The 20106-nt window shown below is 41.2% G+C and overlaps 1 protein-coding gene across 1 annotated transcript; it reads left to right on the forward strand.

The window, feature by feature from the left end:
* Positions 1-6957: 6957 nt before the first annotated feature.
* On the forward strand, positions 6958-18752 carry LOC146960499 (AT-rich interactive domain-containing protein 1B-like). The gene is made up of 3 exons (XM_085772331.1): positions 6958-7883; positions 14614-14829; positions 18573-18752. The coding sequence occupies exons 1-3, from the start codon at positions 7182-7184 to the stop codon at positions 18663-18665; spliced, it is 1011 nt and encodes a 336-aa protein (XP_085628457.1). The 5' UTR covers positions 6958-7181; the 3' UTR covers positions 18666-18752.
* The last annotated feature ends 1354 nt before the right edge of the window (positions 18753-20106 follow it).

Below are 20106 nucleotides of genomic sequence, written 5' to 3' on the forward strand. Positions count from 1 at the left end.
ACACACAGAGAGGACCGCCCCTTTATGCCGTTCTCTCTCCTCATTGGATAAAGGTTGTAGGATACAAGGAATGTTTTCTCCTCGGCTCAGAGCAGAGCAGAGTGACTGACAGACCCGTGTTTCGGTCCAAACACTCTATGTAAGTGATTGCTGTCGGAAGATATAACTATTTAAGTCTTATATTAACACAAATATATCACTTACTTCTGCTTTAATTACATGAAAAGTTTATTTTTATAATATACTATTATATACAAAATCTTTTTCATGTTTTAACAACATATTTTTCACATTATTACATGAAAGTATCACGTTATTTGAAGATATGATATTTTATAATGTTTCCTTTACTTGAAATCAATTGCTGTGCAGAGAGGACTACACAGAACTACATCTCCCATCTGAGCAGGCGTAGCACAGACTGTTCATTGTACTGACTGTTACCCTGATGAAGGTCCTCTGACTGAAAGTTTGCAAGATACTTGCATTGAGCCAAGTGTGCAGATCCTCTTTTTCACACAATTCTACCAGTGGTTTACAGGCACCTTGGCATGTTCTGGTCGTGAGTGGGTGATTTGCCCCTGGTTTTTACTCAATTTGTCTAAAAGTTGATTTAATGCTATTCTGTCGCTGTGCCATTATCTAGTATGTCCTACGTCCTGTTTGTCACATGTCAAAAACTTGTGTCCAAAAACTGTGTAGCACCACCAACTATTGTTAATATGTAGGCTATCTATGACTTTATGAAAACAATAAAAATAAATACAAAAAAAGATCTGTTCGATATAACATGAAAACATCATATCTTGAAATAACATGATAATTTTTACGTCATAATGTGAAAAAGATGTTGTTATAGCAATACATTTTTCACATAATTACATGATACTGAGGCCCCCAACCCCTTTTTGGGGGGTTTTGAGGGTTTAATGATGAAGTCTTTTGAACTGATGTGTTACCATTTTTAAAATGTAGATGGAGGAGTTCTCTGCATATGTGGGTATTCCCATGAACTGCATCTTTCCTGTCAAGAACTACTATGATGAAATCAGTGTCAGAAGAAACGCTGATTGTGTGATCCTCAGTGCCTTGAAATGCATCATCAACTACGGAGAAGACTACCTCAACAGGGCAGTTGTGTAATATTTCCTTTTGTTCTACTAACACTGTCATCCATCTAGAAGATACTTTGTCACTGTTTTTAATACAACATGAGAGGATTTGTGCATTTAGATGATCTTTTATGGGTTTATTCTGACTGGCAGTCACTGGTTTGATCTTTTGCCCTATGTCTTTTCTTTTGTTATGTCAATGGAGTTAGATGTCATTGCAAATCTTAAGCAACAGGTTAATAAACAGATCACATAGCATCCATTACATTTTTTTTTGTTGTGATTGATAGCCTGTTCCATTTTCAATTATTTGCAATTTAAAAAAAAAAAAAAAGTTGACCTCTATCAAATTTGTACATAAGAGCAGCATTTATTGTCAAGCTCCAGCAGAGGGCAGCATACTGTCATTTTCTGTTGGTGCCTTGTGGTTCAGTCTTCTTTTTTAAAGGCTAAAACATCTCGTTTGACCCTTAAAAGACCATAATGTTCTGAATATTAAATTAGGCCGAAATTTGGATAGGACTCAAAGAAAAATATGTCCTATTACTCACCAAGTTACAGTTTTTTTTCTGCTTGTTATACAGAATGTGCATTCAAGCAAAGAATAAAATACTTTTTGAATATTTTCAGTTTGTTGACTCTTATTCCTCAGATGAGTGAAGTGATTAGAAAAACAATAACCACATAAATTCTGCAAGACATTATGAAAATCCAACCAAAACTGTTTTCACCTGTCCACTACAGAACAACTGCAGAAAACATGCCAATTTACAACAGTGATATATCATAGCGGACATTAATTTATCACAGATGATGGACAAAAACAGCTTTTTGACTCTGACGAAAGAACTAGGCAAAGACAAAATACAATGTGAAATGAGGTTTGAAGGAGATTTCTATTCTCAAGTTGTGGGGATAAATGTTTCGGTGCCGGAGACCCGTCTCGAGACCGGTTTCTGCTCCATAAATCAGTCTGACCCTGATTCTGCACAGCCCCTGAACGTCACGCAGCGTGTGGTGTGTGCGTGTGTGTGTGATGTGATGTGTGGTGTCTGCGTGGCGTTTTTCAGCAGCAGAGCAGAACACAGTGTTTTTATCAGAGTGTTCCTGAGAGCTGCTGCTGCTTTCTGACCCAGTTTCCCTGCTTGACTTGACTGGGTTGTTTCCAGTGCTGCTGTGGGAGGTCCCCACTGGGTCCCCTTCACAAACACAAACACAGCTCACTATGCATGCACTCATGTGTAGGAGAGGTTTTAAGTCCTTGTCCGTGAAATTTTTTTGCTGTAATTTAAGCACCATTTACGTATTGTGACTGCGATGAATTTTATCTAATCCAGGACCATGACACCAACTAACCTCATTACTATTTATTTCCTGAATACACTCGGTGCACAGTCACATAATCTGTAAAAAAGGTCCATTTGAATATGTTCCCTGTTTGATTTTATTCCGAACAGAACATCAATAGGTGCGTTTTGCTCTGCCTGTTTTTTATTTTGAGCATAAAACCTGAGTGGAAATGCTGAAACCATTTCAATGTAAGATGTTTAGCCTTGGCTGAAGTGAAGAAGTTGTTATATTGATTTAAAAAAAAAAAAAAAAAAAAGCTCCAAAGTGAAACAGACTCAGTGAATAAATGATGAAACAAAGAGAAATGTCAGATTCCCATCATGCTCTCCACAAGGTTTCCCATTGTTTCACACCAGGTCGAACAAAATGTGGTCCAAACTCATCTACAGTGTGTTCACCTGTTCTGTCCATGTACGTCCTCTGTCTCACTGACCCACTGAGGCTTCGTGTGTGTTTGTGTCTTGAAGCGATAAATTGTGCGACATTCACACTCTGTTCACACGGAAAGTGACAAAAAATTAAGTGAAGGATGAAAAACGAGGGGCTTCACACCACACCGAGCCAACTGTCACCTTCAATTTTGACTGTACGGTAGGAACCGTCTGCCCATCCATTCACAGTCTGTACGCTACGCTTAGATAAACTAACAAGCTATGGGAAAGATATTGCTTAATTTTTTCCCTAATGGACATGACGTCTGTCTGAAAAAAAAAAAAGCAAATTGAAACCAAATTATGCCTTCAAGGCCTCATTATGCTTCAGTTGAAGTGTTTGTCTGGGGATGCTGCGGTTGAAAATGTTTGCAACTTTCCAAATGAAAGATTGGCAGTCACACACATCAGCAGTGCATTGTTCTTTGACATTTAGCATAGTTGTGACCCAGTTCAAGGAAGCTGCATCGTTTAGAGCAGTGGTTCTCAAAGGTTTTTACATCAAGGACCCCTAAATTGACACAAATTAGACCACGGACCCCCATTGGACAAAATTTTGAAGCAAATGCCAGAAATATTTGTTGACTGAAGAATGTTACATTTTTAGTCAATGTACGTTCAAATTAGGGCCAATGGCGTGAATTTTTGGAAATATTATAGAGAAATTTCTGGAAAAAAGTGGTACAATTTCTCCATAAACATTTCTAGAACAAGTGGTAAAAATTCTCAAAAAAAACATATTTTTAAAAAAAATTCTAGAAAAAAAAGTGATAGACAATTAAAGCAGAAGTAAGTGGTCCGGTCGTTTTCGCTAATGCTGCGTTCCAGGCAGGCTTTTGAAATCGTAAATTACAGCTTCAAGTCACAACTTACGACTTTGTAGCGTTTCAGGCAACCCACTCGTGTTTTTCCGACCTGTTTTACCGGTGAAAGTCACTATAACGGCCACTCGTAACTTCCGACCGGTGAACTCGTACCAGATCGAACTGGTACCACTTCACGGTCGGAAAAATACGAGTTTCCTTGAACGCACCATAACAGTCCTCGTCCCTACGTCGCCACATTCACGGCGTTCCTTGGCTGCACACACAGCCCTGCATGCCGTTCTCTCTCCTCATTGGATAAAAACTGTAGGATACGATAAATGTTTTCTCCTCGGCTCAGAGCAGAGCAGAGGGACTGACAGACCCGTGTTTCAGTCCAAACACTCTATGTAAGTGATTGCTGTTGGAAGATATAACTATTTAAGACTTATATTAACACAAATATATCACTTACTTCTGCTTTAACAGTTAAATATTTTGGTAAAATTTCCCAAGAACAATTCTAGAAAAAGTGGTCAACATTTCTTTAAATTTAAGGATTAAAGGAAAGAATAAATAATAATAAAAAAAGTGGTAAAAGAACCACTGCTTTGGAGTATGTGGCCTTCGAAGGTTGAACCGCAATGAGACGATTTGATGGCTATTGTAGCCTAGCAACCTTGACAACATGCAACTTTTTTCCACCAAAAAATGGAGGTTTCAAGGACGATGATTTTAATTGTTGTAGCATTTAACTGTTGAACTGAGCTGAAAAACCCAACACTTACATTAACAAGTTGAATCCTCTGGTTGTTATTTGTTGGTGTTGCTATGCTGCCTTTTTATTTCTTATTACTGACCCAACAGTTGGATCCTTCATTGCACAGGAAAGAGAGGAAGGATCTGTTGAAACTGAACAGCCTATAGTCGCGCCGCTGTGACGCAATCAGCCTCTGAATAACATGGATTGGGACACACTACTGAATAACAGATGCATGAGTGTGAAGGTTTATTAGACACCAGGGGTTTATAAAACCATGAGAAACGACTTTTACAAGGGCTAGAAGTTATCACAGTCAATCAATTGTCGGGACTTATGTTTGTTTTTTCATGCAGGATTAAAGTTTTGAATGGTTTGAATGTGGCCTCAAGCTGTGATTGGCCAGGTGTGTGGAGGAGTAAAAACATGGAGCAGGGGTTGAACTATATTTTTTCATTTTCCACATGTGTTTTCATGTGTATGAATAAGTGTATGTCCAGTTTATATATTGCCATCCTGCAAACACTGTTAGATGATCTAATTATAACATTCCTCCAAAGGTCCTATGGAGACTTGTAGTCTGTGTGTGTTGTCTTACTGAGTAATCAGTTTGCAATGACCATATGACGTGTGCATGCTACGCTGGAAATTGTTTTTCAGTGTATTCTGGAGAAATGAGTGGGAGGTCTGACGTTTAAACTGTAAAATGTCCCGTTTTATGTCTGTGGAGGACGTCAGGAGCCTGGACAGACGACACTGAGAACGTTTATTAACTCCATAAGAGAACAGATTGTGATGAGAGAAGGATTTTAAAGTAAAAGCTTTATATTTGAGGTGTTTCAATCACATTTTGATGATGGGTGGATGCTCAGCTCCATTTTAAAACTTTATATCACACTGGGTTTAATCAAAGACTATGAATGATATTATTATGATAAGTAACATGTGAAGGTTAAATGTATAGGCTACGTGTACGTAACATGAATATATTAAGATCTAGGCCTATTCATTTTGTGTATTGTATAGGAAGATGTGACAGTTTTCCATTGAATAAAAAAACTCTAAAAAAAAACAAAAACCTTGCCATTGACAGTTGAATTATTATTTCATGTTATAACATACTTGCATGTGAATAGTTATATCTGTAATGTATGGAAGACACAATAATCAACTATCCATTCATTTAGTCAGATCATCAGTTACTTGTCGCAGCTTTAGCTTCTCAAAGATGAATAATGTTTGGTTTTCTTTGGTTACAATGAATATAAATGTAATATCTTTGGGTTTTGGACCACTGGTTGAACTGAAATGACACTTGGACTTGTCATGTTGGGTTTTTTGGGAAACTGTGAGGGCTTTGAGGGTTCCTCCATTTTCTTACAACTAACTGATCAATGATGAATTGGTAAAGCCAATCAAATCAATAGATAATAAAAAGTTAATTTCAACCCTATGAAGAGTCATTCAACACAGGGCCTATATGGCTTATACAGATATAGTATTTGAGACACTTCATAGAGTTTATATAGGCTATGACACATTTTAAATATATATAAAGGGATAAACTAATGAATCAAAGAAACATTATAACTTAAAAGAAATATATTATATCTGGAGAAGTGCACCTGGCCATGGCCGTGCAGGTGTCATACCATCCCGGTGTTAGAAGATGCTGGTGTTCTCCAAGGAACATCAGACTGGGGGGAACAACTGGTGGTCCTGCTGGAGGTGAACCACACGGTGTCGATGGGCAACATCCTGGAGGGATGGATGGGAACAGACTAGGGAACAGAACCAGAGAAGCTGGAAAAAGGGGAGAGAAAACGAGGAAAACAGATCGAAGCTGTCCCTTTTCTCCAATGTGGTGATGTTTGGTGGGTTTTAACATGAAATTATTTGGCGGTGGTTGTGGAGCTACAGCTGGTACTGTTGTTGGTGGTGGTGGTGGTAATGGTATGGGCTCTTTGCACAGCTCCACTACTTCCTGAACTTAATGCTGCTCCTTCATTTCCTGTCTTACATTATTGGACAAACTGAATAATCCCGGTGTGTCTGACCATTGTGACTACTCAGACACACCTGGATTAATCAGTGTGTCCAATAATGTAAGACAGGAAACAAAGGAGCAGCACACAGTTCAGGAAGTAGTGGAGCTGTGCAAAGAAAGAGCCCATTGGACCTGATCCTTCCACTTCTCCATCACTATCATCTCCATCACCACCATCATCATCATCCCCATCATCAGCCACTTTTTTCCAGCAGCAGCGGGAAAAAAAACAATAGCACCATGGAGAAGAATACAACATCCTCCTCCAGGTGGGAAACAGCCGAGCGGAGGAGCACCATCATCATCACCACCACCACCAATACCATCTGAACCAGAGTGAGTGAGGAGGAGGAGGGGAAAGGAGGAGGAGGGAGGAGGAGGAGGAGCAGCGGATGGATGGATGCCAGCCTGAGATCAGCCACCACCACCACCACCACCTCTACTACCACCACCACCAACAACACCACCTCCAAGCGGGACCAGCAGCTCTGCTCTGAGTTTAATCATTATTATTATGGGAATGGAAGAAGAGGAGGGCCTTGCTGCTGCTGCGCTGCTCTCGCTTTGATCAACATGGCGGACAACAAAGCGCAGGGACTCGGGTAAAAGGAGGCAACGACAGCGGCGGCGGCGGCGGTAACGTTAACTTACTTTACATGTAGAGCTACACACAGCACCATGGACCACCAGGTTCACAACAACAACAACTCCCACGAAGGCTACAACAACAACAACCATCACCACCATCATCATAATAACCACCACCACCACCAGCACCAGCACCAGCAACACAGCACCAACCACTACCCGAACTACCGGCCGGGCTACGGGACCATGATGAGTCCTTCGCGCCAGGGGAACAGCAGCCTGATGGGCCCGGGCGGCAGCGGAGGAAGCTCGGCCGCTGCTAACCACAGCAAAGCGGCTATGGCTGCTACCAACTCCCCGGCTGCTGCTGCTGCTGCTGCTGCTGCTGCTTCTGGAGGAGGAATAGGAGGCATTGGAAGCAGCAGCAGCGGAGGATTTCAGCGGTTTCCTGGACAGGGGCAGGGGCAACAACAGCAACAGCAGCAGCAGCCTCAGCAGCAGCATCCATCCGGAGCTACCCCGACTTTAAACCAGTTATTAACCTCCCCGAGTCCGATGATGCGGGGTTATGGAGGTGGATATCCAGACTATAATAATAATCCCTCCTCTGCACAGCAACAACAGCAGCCGCCGAGCATGGGGCTGGTGGCTAAAGACATGATGGGCTCCCAGTACGGCTGCTGGGGAGGCGGCGGAGGAGGAGGAGGACAACAGCAGCAGCAGCAGCAGCAACAACAACAACAACAACAAAGAAACCACCCGGGTTTGAGCCCCGGTAATAACAGGTCCCAGGTGAGTAACGCGTTGTTAATTTAATTTATTAATTAACACAGCTTGTTGTTGTTGTTTTTTGGCGATGAACTGAACTCACAGGAGAGACAAGTCAGTCATCTTGTTGTTCCGGCTAACATGCTAACACCGAGCTAGGTAGCAGCTAAGCTAAGCTAAGCTAAGCTAGGATGAGCTAGGTGTAGTTTTTAGACGTCATGTACTTTTTTTTTGACTGTGTAGTAAATAAAGCCTTGATTTTTTATTTTAATGGAGTTGTTATAGACATTTTAATGAATAAATAACCACCGTATGAGTTAGTTAAAGTCATGGTTTTGGTTCTTTGGTCCAAGGTGACTCCGTGTTTAGCTTTTAGCTTTTAGCTCGCCGTGCTAAGCTAAGACGAGCTAACGTAGCATTAGCATTTAGCTGCCGTTAACAGAGCCGCACAGGCCTGCAAAGAGAAAGAGGCTGCATCAGTGGTTCCGTCAATGTGATATTCAGGTAGCTATATTCAATATACCCACTGAAAATGCATTAATATTTCAGTATACCAACTATGTTAAAACTATGTAACTATAGTCCATGTGATACAGGTATGAAAACTACAACAAATCAGACTACACCACTGGGCTGCATGTATGTATGAGTGTATGTATGTATGTATGTAATCACTGTAGCTGCTGTGACTGGATAATAACCAAGTTGTTTTGTGAATATATAAATAAATAATTGAATTGGAAGTACTTTCTTAATCGCAGAGAAGGAAAATTAAATGTCACCGTGTGGGCTACAGGACAGCCAACACACAACACGATGAACACATAAAATCTCAGGCAATGGCCTACAAATAAGTGCACTGCAATAATCTACAAATGCAAAGCTCAACAACAACGTTCATTAATAAAAAACCTCACTGCACCGGGTACAAAGGATCTCCTAAATCACATCCAAACTACTCCACGAAGGGGCCGGTGTGGCTGCAGGTTTTTGTTCCAACCAAGCAGCAACACACCAGATTTGACTTATTTAATCAACTGATCTCAGTCTTCAGAGAGTTGATTGGTCAAACTGTGTGCTCTCGGTTGGTTGGATCAAAAAACCACACGACCCTTTGAGGAATAGTTTGGACAAACCTGTAAATCTTTTGGAGGAACACCTTGGCATCAGTAGTCTGTCACTAAAGGAGTTAGTTCAGTTTCTTATTGGTGGTCCTTATTGTGCAGGACGCTCCTGAGTTTCTGATGCACAAGAAAGCAATTCACTCAAAAGAAAGGGGGGCATAAAACACACAAAGACAAGCGCACAGGTGACTAGTCGCCAAGCAGAGCTGGCACCAACAAATAAATGAATAAATAAAGTCTAAGGGATGTTGACATCTTGACAGTTCAGCTCCCATTCAACACTGTGGCATGAGCTAATTGCTTTACATATGGTAATTATCTCCTTTTGAAGTAATTTGAGGTGTCACTGCCCTGCTTGTGCCTCTGTTGTTCGAGGACAGCCCCCCCCCCCCCCCCTCCACCCCCACCCGCGGAGAGGAGCTGCCGCCGCCGTTGGTGGTGGCGAGGCCGCTCCTGGAGCTTCTAATCCGGCCTCAGCTCTGTTGGCTCGGAGCCCATTATGGCCCCATCACGCGCGCGCACGGCACACAACAAGAGCCCTGACCTTCACACATGCAGATTAGCCATGTGCCCATTACCGCCGGCATAACACTGGAGTTAAATATTCAGCATGCTTCCACCCGCCCACACACAGGCCTGAGCCCCGCACCCTTCACCCGCCCCTCCCCCCACCACGTGTAGTCACGGTGGCAGTGTGACAGTCCACCATAACCTCTGTACTGTAGCTAAGCACTGTGTTTTATTATAGATAAATCAGATGATCATTTATTGAATTCAGGATCATAAATGGTCAAGAAATGGTGAAAAATATTGATCACAACTTTATGAGGCTGTGTTGTCTGAACTGCAGGGCTCCAGACTGACCCTAAAATTTGAGATGATACAAGTACATTTTCATCTTCTTGCGCATGTGCAACCAGTAAATTTGCTGTTTTTTGTTAAACAGTGGTGAAACATGGAAGGGACGACTCAAAGAATCTTTTTTTAATTTATTTATTTTAAATACATTTTTAGGGGTTTTTTTGCCTTTAATGGATAGGACAGTTCAGAGAGAGACAGGAAAAGGGAGTCAGAGAGGGGGGGGGGGTGACACGCAGGATAGGCCCGCTCGACTCGGATTCGAACCGGGGCCGCCTGCAGTGAGGACTATAGCCTCAACACGTGGGGTGGGTGCTCTACCAACTGAGCTAAACACCACCCCGACTCAAAGAATCTTGAATCTGTCGTTACAGGTGACAGGCCAATGTATGTGAGGATTATGAATGGAAAGGAAATGTGAATATTTGTAGATTTACGGTGTGCACCCCTTAATTTTCTGCTTGCACTCCTAAAATTTTGCTCCTAGTAAAAAAAAAAAAAAAAAAAAAAGTCTGGAGCCAGAGATCCAAAATTCAAGAGAGATTCAGTTTAAATAACATGAGGAAAGAAGAGGAGCAGCAGGTTGTGCTGTTAGAGCAGATAAGATGAAATATTTTTCACATATTTCCCCTTGAAAAACGACTCAGCCAATTTATCCATTATGAGCACATTTTCTGGTAATTGATCAATAGACTAATAGTTCCAGCTCTGATCTCCTTGATTAATCATTTGGTCCGTACACATCGTAATATCCCAGAGCACAAGGTGAAAGTACTGAATGTGTTGTTCCCCAAAAAACCTCCTCCTGTTATTTACTATAGTTTAAAAACTGACATCAATGTAATTTGAGTGTTTTTCGGGACTGATGGCAGAAGATGGAAAATTAAATTGCGATGTGACGTTTTATAGATGAAATCATTGACTGAGAAAGTCGATGTGAGTCACAACTTGGAGAATGGGTTAAAATGAAAAGATCTTTGCTATTTTCAGTAGAGTATTTGATTGTCAGAAAATACACGATTTAGTGGCTGCTGATATAAACTGACCTCCCATAGTTCGTCAGTGATTTATCTTTTTTGGAAAAACTGAAGCTCAGCTCGAGAGTGACGTTAATACTCGAGTGTGAGGCACAAACTGGGGCAGAGCGACCTCCTAATAAGTCATTCAGGGTGTTGTTTATCTGTCTAGAACATTTCAGCTTGATTCACAAATCATTTATGTATAGCACCATAGCAGCTATATAAAGTATATATATAGATATATCCTCACATTGCAAAATCCAAATTTTGATTAAAAGCCTGCAATCGTTCATGTTTTCTTCTAGTATGTGAGGATTTATAAAATGAAATATCTCCAGCTTTTGTAGTTTAGTTTTCCTGCCATAATTCAGCTGTAATCAGTTTCTGTGGAGTTGCCATTGACGGCCAAGTTTCCCTCCCTTCTGTTTACATCTGGATTATTGATCAGGTCTTTTTCCAGCTTGATCATCCTCCCTTACTACAACCAGCTGTGTGGACTTGGCAGAGCTCCAGAGCCGCTCCACTTTGTTTTTTTTTGTAAATGTGTATTTACTCTGCTCAGCTGACGGATGGAGATGCTCCATCCCAAAAAAAAAAAAGGGAAAAAAAGGAAAAACATGAAAGAACAGGATTAAATGTCTGGGTGATTCTTTTTTTTTTTTTTTTTGTGAGTGAGAGTGTGTGTGTGTGTGTGTAAAATCCATAAGTGGTTTCTATTTTTAGCTGCAGCCGTGAAACATCTGTTCGCACTGAGTCACTTCTCTCACCTACTATTATGTCAGTGTGTCAAATCCAGTGTGTGTGAATATTAAAGTGTACCCAGGTGTGACAGTTGACTCCGGTGTGAAGTGGCCTCCCAGGCGTCTGGATCGCTCACATCTTACAGCTGCAGATGGAGATATTTAGCTTCTCCACACACTTCTAGGGTTGCTTATTGAGCCAACACTTTCAATATTGGTAATGGTATCGACATATTAATACAATTTCAATAGGAAATCCATTTTAAGAAAAACAATTGGTCTCTGTCACTGATATTCAATGACGTACCATTCTCAATTTTTTAAAAGAGGAATGATGCAGGATTTTTGGCTTAACTACACTACCTTTTTAGCTTAATTAAACAGCTTTGGAGTAATTGTGATGCTGCTTTACTAAATGGCTATTTTGGCTGAAAACCAACCTTGTAAGATCAGAACCTCCGACCCGGTGTCCCAGCTCTCGTCTCTGAAACACAAACACATCCTGTAACCTGTAATCTCTTGTTTATGACAGATAACACTACACAAATATACACGTTGTAACATCTTATAAGATATATAACATTTTGTATCGCTCCATTGATTGCTGTCTCACCGGCTTTGTTGAAAACAAAATGCACATGGCCGAGAGGAGGGTTAGCGACACAGAGGAAAAGAGACCGGACTTACATAGTTCCTTTTTAATTTGGTCGGTTCATAAGTGTCAAAGTTAAAGGACAATTCCAGGCGAATTCAACTCAGGGGTGTATTTTCATATCATTTTAGGTCTAAAAGAATGAATCTGAAGATTTTCAGTTTAATCGCTCCTGTTTTGCGGTAGCTGCGTCTGTCCCCGCATCGCCACGGCAGCAATGAATGGGAGTGGATGTAAGTTCCGCTGTTTAGGCTGTTTACAGCCCTCAAAGCCGCAATTTTTTTCCACAGACGGCATCAGATGGCTACTCAAACATGCACCGAGAAGTTTATTTACTTCAAGCAAGCCGACATGTTTGTAAAAGTCGATCTAATTCAAAGTCTCCCGGAGTCTCGCGCGAGCCCGAAGTTGCAGTGCTGGTGTATTCAGGCGCAGTAGGAGCTACCGCTTGTGTCATAAACACAGGAATATCAACTCTTTACTTGCTTGAAGTGTACATTTTTTTCCACAGACAGCGTCAGGTGGCTACTCAAAGATGCGCCGAGAAGTTTTTTTTACTTGAAGCAAGTAAAGAGTTGATATTCCTGTGTTTATGACACAAACGGTAGCTTTTCCCACTGCACCTGAACACACCGAGCACGGCAACTGGGTCTCGCGCGAGACTCCGGGAGACTTTGAATCAGATCTAGTTTTACAAACATGTCGGCTTGCTTGAAGTAAATAAACTTCTCGGTGCATGTTTGAGTCTCCATCTGACGCTGTCTGTGGAAAAAAAATTGCGGCTTTGAGGGATGGAAACAGCCTAAACAGCGGAACTTACATCCACTCCCATTCATTGCTGCCGTGGCGATGCGCGGACAGACGCAACTACTGCAAAACAGGAGCGATTAAACTGAAAATCTTCAGCTTCATTCTTTTAGACCTAAAATGATATGAAAATACACCCCTGAGTTGAATTCGCCTGGAATTGTCCTTTAAATTTCTGCAACATTGTTTAAAGTCCCCCTAAACCAAAAATGGGCTTTTTGAAATTATTAACATATCAATGTAGTGTATGGATTCTGCTATAAGACATTTCAGCAACAAAGTCGCTAATGCACGCCACAGCATTTTAGATTGGAAAATGTAGTTTCAAAGCCAGAGTCTGAAAAGTTGGATTCAGTTTTTCAGCACCCAGTCAGGTTTTATACGTCAGAATCCCTAGCAACCAATCCCGTTGATTTTTTTTTGCATCTCATTTGTTGTTCACTGTGATGGTGACACTTCACATCTACTTATACAGCTACATGTTCAACAACAGTATCAGTGGTTGACGTGGACGAGAGGTATTATTGCCGCCTTGAATGCAGGAGACCAGAGTTCTCAGTGCGAGCTTCCTGTTTTGACATCATGAGTATGCAAATGCAAGTCATGATGCATTTGCATACTCATGGATATTCATAGAGCCTGGGTTTTTCCAATGAGAGAGAAATAGTAGACGTGTTTTTAGCCTCTTTGAGAGTTTTTTTAAAACAATTTTTTTGGTGTGAAAGCAATTTCCATCAAAAATAGTAATAGAAGAGCAATTTTACACATTTTAAAATGCCTCTTTAGGGGGGCTAAGTCCACCTTAAGTACATTCAGACGTACCCTGAAGTGTATTGCTCCTTTTAGTGACTAATATATCCTGACAGACGGTAACTTGTGTTGACTTCCCTCCGCTACTTTCAGTGTTGGTACATATGTTAAAGGTATAGTTAAACATTTTGGCAAAGTGGCCCATTGCCATTGTAGTCATGGCAGTAGGTTCGTTACCTTTAATTGTCGGTGCAAGCTATTTTTAGAACCGCGGAGCAGAGCCATGAGCTGCTCAGAGCTACGCTACGGAGGCTAATGGGATTTCTTGGTTTCTGGTAACGTTCTGTTATTATCTCATAGCGTGGTGAATGTGCAGGTCACAACTTGTCCACCAGAGCGTTTTGGAGTTGTTGGATTGTGTATTTGATGAGTTTGATGAGGGAAACCAAGAAATCCCATTAGCCTCCGTAGCGTAGCTCTGAGCAGCTCGCGGCTCTGCTCCTCCGTTCTAAAAATAGCTTGCACCAACAATTAAAGGTAACAAACCTACTGCTATGACTATATGGATTATGGCAATGGGCCAGTTTGCCAAAATGTTGAACTATCCTTTTAAGTTCTTAAATCGTTGGCAAAGTATGTGTTGAAAAAGTGTTTTTCAAATTAAAAGGTGGATGTAAAGTCAGAGGTTTTTACACGAATGTCTTTAACAGATCTCACCACAATCCGTCCAATACATATTGACATATTTAAATGACCTGCATCAGTGACTGAGTCCCTCATCGTCCAATCATTTCTCCTGTTCAGGTGTCGCCCATGGACCCGATGGCGATGAAGCGCTCTCAGCTCTACGCTATGAGCAACAACCCATACTCCCAGCAGCAGCAGCAGCAGCAGCAGCAGCAGCAGGGGGCGCCGTACCCCGGCCAGCCCTACGGCGCCCCCTCGCCCCACAGATACCCCATGGGGATGCCCGGCAGAGGGCAGATGGCGATGGCAGCGATGCAGTACCCACAGCAACAGGTAGGAGACGCTCTGTCCAACGTTCGTGTCTTCGGTTTGGCTTGGTGTGTTTTAGGTCTGATCAGAGGGTCGTCCAGTTATCTTTGGATTTGATTCAACGGCTCGATTACGTCACCATAGTAACCTGTACTGCCCTGGCTAGTCAGCGCCCGCCGCCGACATAACTACCGACCAATTAGCTGACAGGAAACAGTGAGTCATCAGTCGTTCAAAACATTTTAAAAGCAATTCAAAGAAAAATATTGAAGCTATAAAAATAAGGAAAGCAAATAAAATCAAAAGAGACAGAATTAAACACATTATTACAAAAGATTAAAGTTATAATAGAGCACGAACACGGCTACAGAGCAGCTACAGGCGTAATTGCCCATAATGCAACAAAGCAAAATAAAGAAATCAATCAATCAGTCAGAGAACTGCAGATTTTTAAAGACAGATGTTGTTGGAGACAAGTCTAATTATTTTGTTGCTCCAGACCTCACTCTGTGAAACAGGGGGAGAGTTTGTCACAATAAATAACTACATAAATACATAATAAGGATTAAAGCTGAGAGAGGATTGACTGAAGACTGTTGTTGTTCTCTCTGCTTCGACAAACTCTACAATTGTGTTTGAGTGTTTTTTCAGCCAACAGCCGAGTGTTGGGAAGTCAGGGAGTTGTTGTTGTTGTAGAGCATCAGTATGAGCGTTTCTACGCCGTCGTTTTGCTCTGAGCGGTTCAGTCTTTCCTGCCGCACCGAAGCCGGGATGAACTCAGTCGTTTTCAGAGACTCTGAGCTGGTTGTTTGTTCTCGGAGCCGACCTGCTGATTCATCTGCAGCATCACCGCCTCGTCACCGTGGACGAGCCGCCCGGAGGAGGAGGACAACGCAGCTATTGATGCTGGTCAGACCACATGGCTCCCGCAGAGAGGAGCTGGGCCGAGCCAAGCCGAGCCGGGCCGGTCTGGGTCAGGCTATTCCTGGTGCAGACTGGGCTTGGGCTATTTTTAGCCTCCAGGCTCATGGTCTGGGTCTTACGCTGCTGCTGCTTCAGAACAGATGGGCTTCTCCAGGTCCGTCAGTGTTTGCTGAGGACTGATGCTGCTCCTCATCTGCCACCGCTGACGCTGACCCGCTGTAACCTTGAACGCAGCCCGTATTGAGCAGCACTTGCTGCCAACTTCAGTGACGTTTTCTTTTTTTCTTTATTGTTTTTCCTTTTACAAATCAATTTATAAAGTAACACAACATGAACATGGGGTGTTTTCTGTCACAATATTACAGCAAAGTGTAATTAACCAATCAAGTACAACTTGATATAGAAAAGAAACTTAAACAAAAGTGGGGCGTTTCAGAGAAATGTACATTTTCCATTGCTTCCAGATGTCATTGAATTTGGATTGCTGGAGCCTCATTGAAAAAGCGATTCTTTCCATTACATACACACATCGTAAATAATATCATACCATTCATCTATAGATGGGACGTCTGGCTTGAGCCATTTCTTTGTAATTGCTTTTCTAGCAGCTAGACTCAGTATTCCAAATAAATGTTTATTTATCTCACTTACATTAGCTGAGTGTACAAGACCAAAAAGAAGTTCGTCCCAGTTAAATGTAATGTCAGAACCAAATATTGTTATTAGTTCTGAATAAACCTTGCGCCAGAAAATATTTATTTTTGGACAGGCCCAGAACAAATGGTAGTGATTGGCTTCCTGAGAACGACACAAGCTCCAACAGCTAGAAGATCCTTCATGTCCGGAAAATATGATTGATACTTTGACAGATTCCTGCATCATCCACTGCTGCTCATGTGTGTGTGATTGTTTTCATTTTATCCAAATATTTCTACACACGAACCTTCTTTTTCCTGCATGAACGTCACTTCCACACGACTCTCTGTGCTCGTTTTTCCCTTGATGATCAAAGCTGAGCATGGAAGGAAGACGTTGATTCTTCCCTTTTGGTCCATTTGAAAGACATTTCTATTCATGAGATGAAAACTCACTTCCTGAGTGTAGATGGAGTATTGATCTGAGGTTATGTAATAACACAAGTCCAAAATGATCCAACAGAGCTGTGAGGAGGCGTTTGACCTAAGACGAGGTGTTAAGTTGCTCTTTTAATGAGTTTAATATTATATTTTCTAAGCCTGGAGTCACAGCAGCAGGGAGCCTCCACCATCAAACGCTGTGGGAAACCCTGGTGTCTTTTAACAAGGTGCACACGTCCCTCCAGACTCCAGGCCTGACCCAATTAATCTCCCAGAGATCCCTGGGGCGCAGATATTACATTAGGCTCCTGTTGACCCCAACGTTACATATGAGTCACATTATTTCTTCAGACACCAACCAGCACCGAGAGACAAACAGCCGATTAACTGATTAGTCGATTTATAGAAAACTCTTGGCTCAGTTCCTGGTTTTCCAGACAGTGAACAGAACTTCTGACAGTATCGAGGAATAATGCTAATAGTTTTTCACTGTTTTGACGTTTTAACAGAAAAAAACTGTCACCTGTATTATTGATTTATAAAAGTAATTGTTGATTGCAACCTCACAGTAGCTCTGATGGAATAATTAATATGACCTTGCATCAGGTTTTCTGTCCAAAATAGACTTTAACACAAACACACTTAACCCAAATGTTATGTAGTATAATTATTGACCTGTAAGTGTATCTGATTGATAAATGTTATTAAAGTCTCATGTGACTCTGACATATTAAAAAACCTTGAAATGGAGGTAAAATGCATGTTTTAACTCAGTGAAGTTCTTGTTGATTGGCTGTAGTTTAAATCCAAGCATCAAATTACTGAATGTTAGAAGCTGGAACATGAAATTTCTGTTTTTAAAAATACAAAAATGTCCATTGATTATTAAAGGTCCAATGTGTTGGCAATTGGCAAGGTTTATTGGCAAAATCTGAATATACCCATGAATATATTTGTATAAGTGTATAATCGCTATAGAATAAAATTTGTTTGGTTTTCGTAGCCTTATAATTATTCTTTTATAGATACATATAGCAACGGTCTTGCTTTAGAGAGTGTCGCCATCTTGCGCCGCCATGTTTTTTACGGCAGCCATATTGTAAAATGGTTTAGATCTTCACCTCATTGCTCCATGCTCCTGAAATACTCCCAGTCATGGTAAACACGTTTTTTTTTATCCTCAGAGGCTACCGTCACTTTGTTAACGTGAGGGGTGCAAACCAAAATCTGAACGATAGATATCACGGTTTTCCACCAATTTTACACACTGGACCTTTAAGGTAGGCTAATTGGTTGCAGGTTTATTTTCTCTTATAAACCCAGCAATTAATCGACTAATCGTTGCAGCTCTGTACCAAATTCATTCAAGTTGATCATCACCTGAGCTCATTGGTCTATAGAGTGTGTCGCCATGTAAACACAACCTTCTGGAGTTAAATCCAGGTTTGAGGTTTTAATTTTTGACTTTCTAGTAAAAATACAAATACCAAACATTTCTCCAGTGTTGAGGAAGTTCTGACCGTTGGACTTGAGGTTTCCAGTGGACCCTCTGTAGGTGGTTTTCTCAGCCGTCGTCTTTGTTCTCCGCTCGTAGATTACTCAGATCAGTTTTTTTTCCCCCCGGAGCTTTTCCTCCCGACAACCCTGTGATGTTGCCTCGTAGATTCCTCCAGAGAGAGATTGTCATCACCGAGTAACGGCGACGTTATTACATCATTCCAGGTTGACAGAGGGTTTGGTTTGGGGTTTTTTTTTCTTTCTGTTCAGCCTGAGGGAACTTGTGTCAGTGATGTCGTCTCCTCTGCTCAGATGAAGACAGCCACGGGGGCCGAGAGAGGAGAGGTAATGACTTTTATGTGAGCGAGGCCCCAGATGGCCCCGGGACTCTTCCTTTATTAACTCTCTGATTCCAGATGAAATTGGATGTCGACCAGTCAGTGTCGCCCCCCCACCACCTCCATCCTCCTCCTGTGCAGGTTAGATTGATCCAGGAGGTTTCCACTGACTCTCCCGCAGAGAAAATATTCTTTTTAAGTCTAAAACTCAAACGTGAGTCTTTATTCTTCATGTTCTGGAAATTTTTTTTAGAGAAATCCTCAATATTTTAGTCCTTTTTTGTGTCGTTAGATATTTATTAGTGGAGGGTGGGACTCACCAGAGGCCCTGCGATATGAAATGATCTTGATACGATATTATTTTGATTTTAAAAATATTGCAATATGCTGCAATTAATTATCTTTTTTTGAACTGCAATGATAAAAACTTTAAAGCCCCAGTATGTAACTTATTTGGCTTTTTATCAGCAAAAATCAAACATTGCTTTCATAAATACGTATTTCACTGAAGTCGAATCACACCGGCATACAAATGAAAACTTTCTTGTACCACCACTTGTTTACATAGACGCTTGTTTATCCTGTTACATGCAGCGTCTGTTGTCTGTCTGACGTCTGCCCGATTTCAGGTGAATGCAACATCAAGAATACGTTTAGATATGCAACCGCACCACTAGATGGGGGGAATTCCTACATACTGGGGCTTTAACATCTGTTTTGATAAACTTCTTAGTCTGTTCAGATCGATACAATATCGCCATGCAAAATATTGCAATACTATGCTAGTATATCGATTTAGTAATCACCAGAGCCTCCGCAATTTCATATGATACATATACATAAATTACGATACGATGTAATCAGAATCAGAAAACCTTTATTGTGCCCTGCAAAAAGCAGTGGAAATTTTTCTTTGAAGTGTGCATAAAAGAAGCATAAGTTAAGAAAAAAAAAGAATAACATAACATAAAATGAACAACATACAGAATACAGAGTATTCGCTTTGTTGTCATAACAATTTGTCATACATTGTGATTTATTAACCTTTTTGCCTCTGAAAATAAAAGAAAACATCTGTTTTATCCAAAGAGATAAAGTTCTCAGCCTTTTTTTTTATCGCACATAAATCAAGTTTATTCTTGCACTATGAGATAATGAGGCGACGAGACAGACCACAGTACTGTAGTATTCTAGTGCCAAAAACTTCAATTACATAATAAAAGCATAGATAGTTTTTTCTCTGTGAATTGGATCAATGTGGGTTTTTTTTCCCCGCACATCGTTTTACAAAAAAAAAAACACAAATCATTTCCTCAGTTTTCTTGTTATCGTCTCTCAACAAACCCATTTCCACAACACTTCATTTCATTTCATCGGGGGATCACACCAACGTTTGTCCAAACATGCAACCAAAGAAAAGCAAAGTAAACGACTTCAAAGATCAGTCATCAATAATCTTCAGCTCA

Source organism: Trachurus japonicus, unplaced genomic scaffold, assembly GCF_045865225.1.
Source record: "Trachurus japonicus isolate A0001 unplaced genomic scaffold, Traja_1.0 AP030301.1".
Classification (NCBI taxonomy): Eukaryota; Metazoa; Chordata; class Actinopteri; order Carangiformes; family Carangidae; genus Trachurus; species Trachurus japonicus.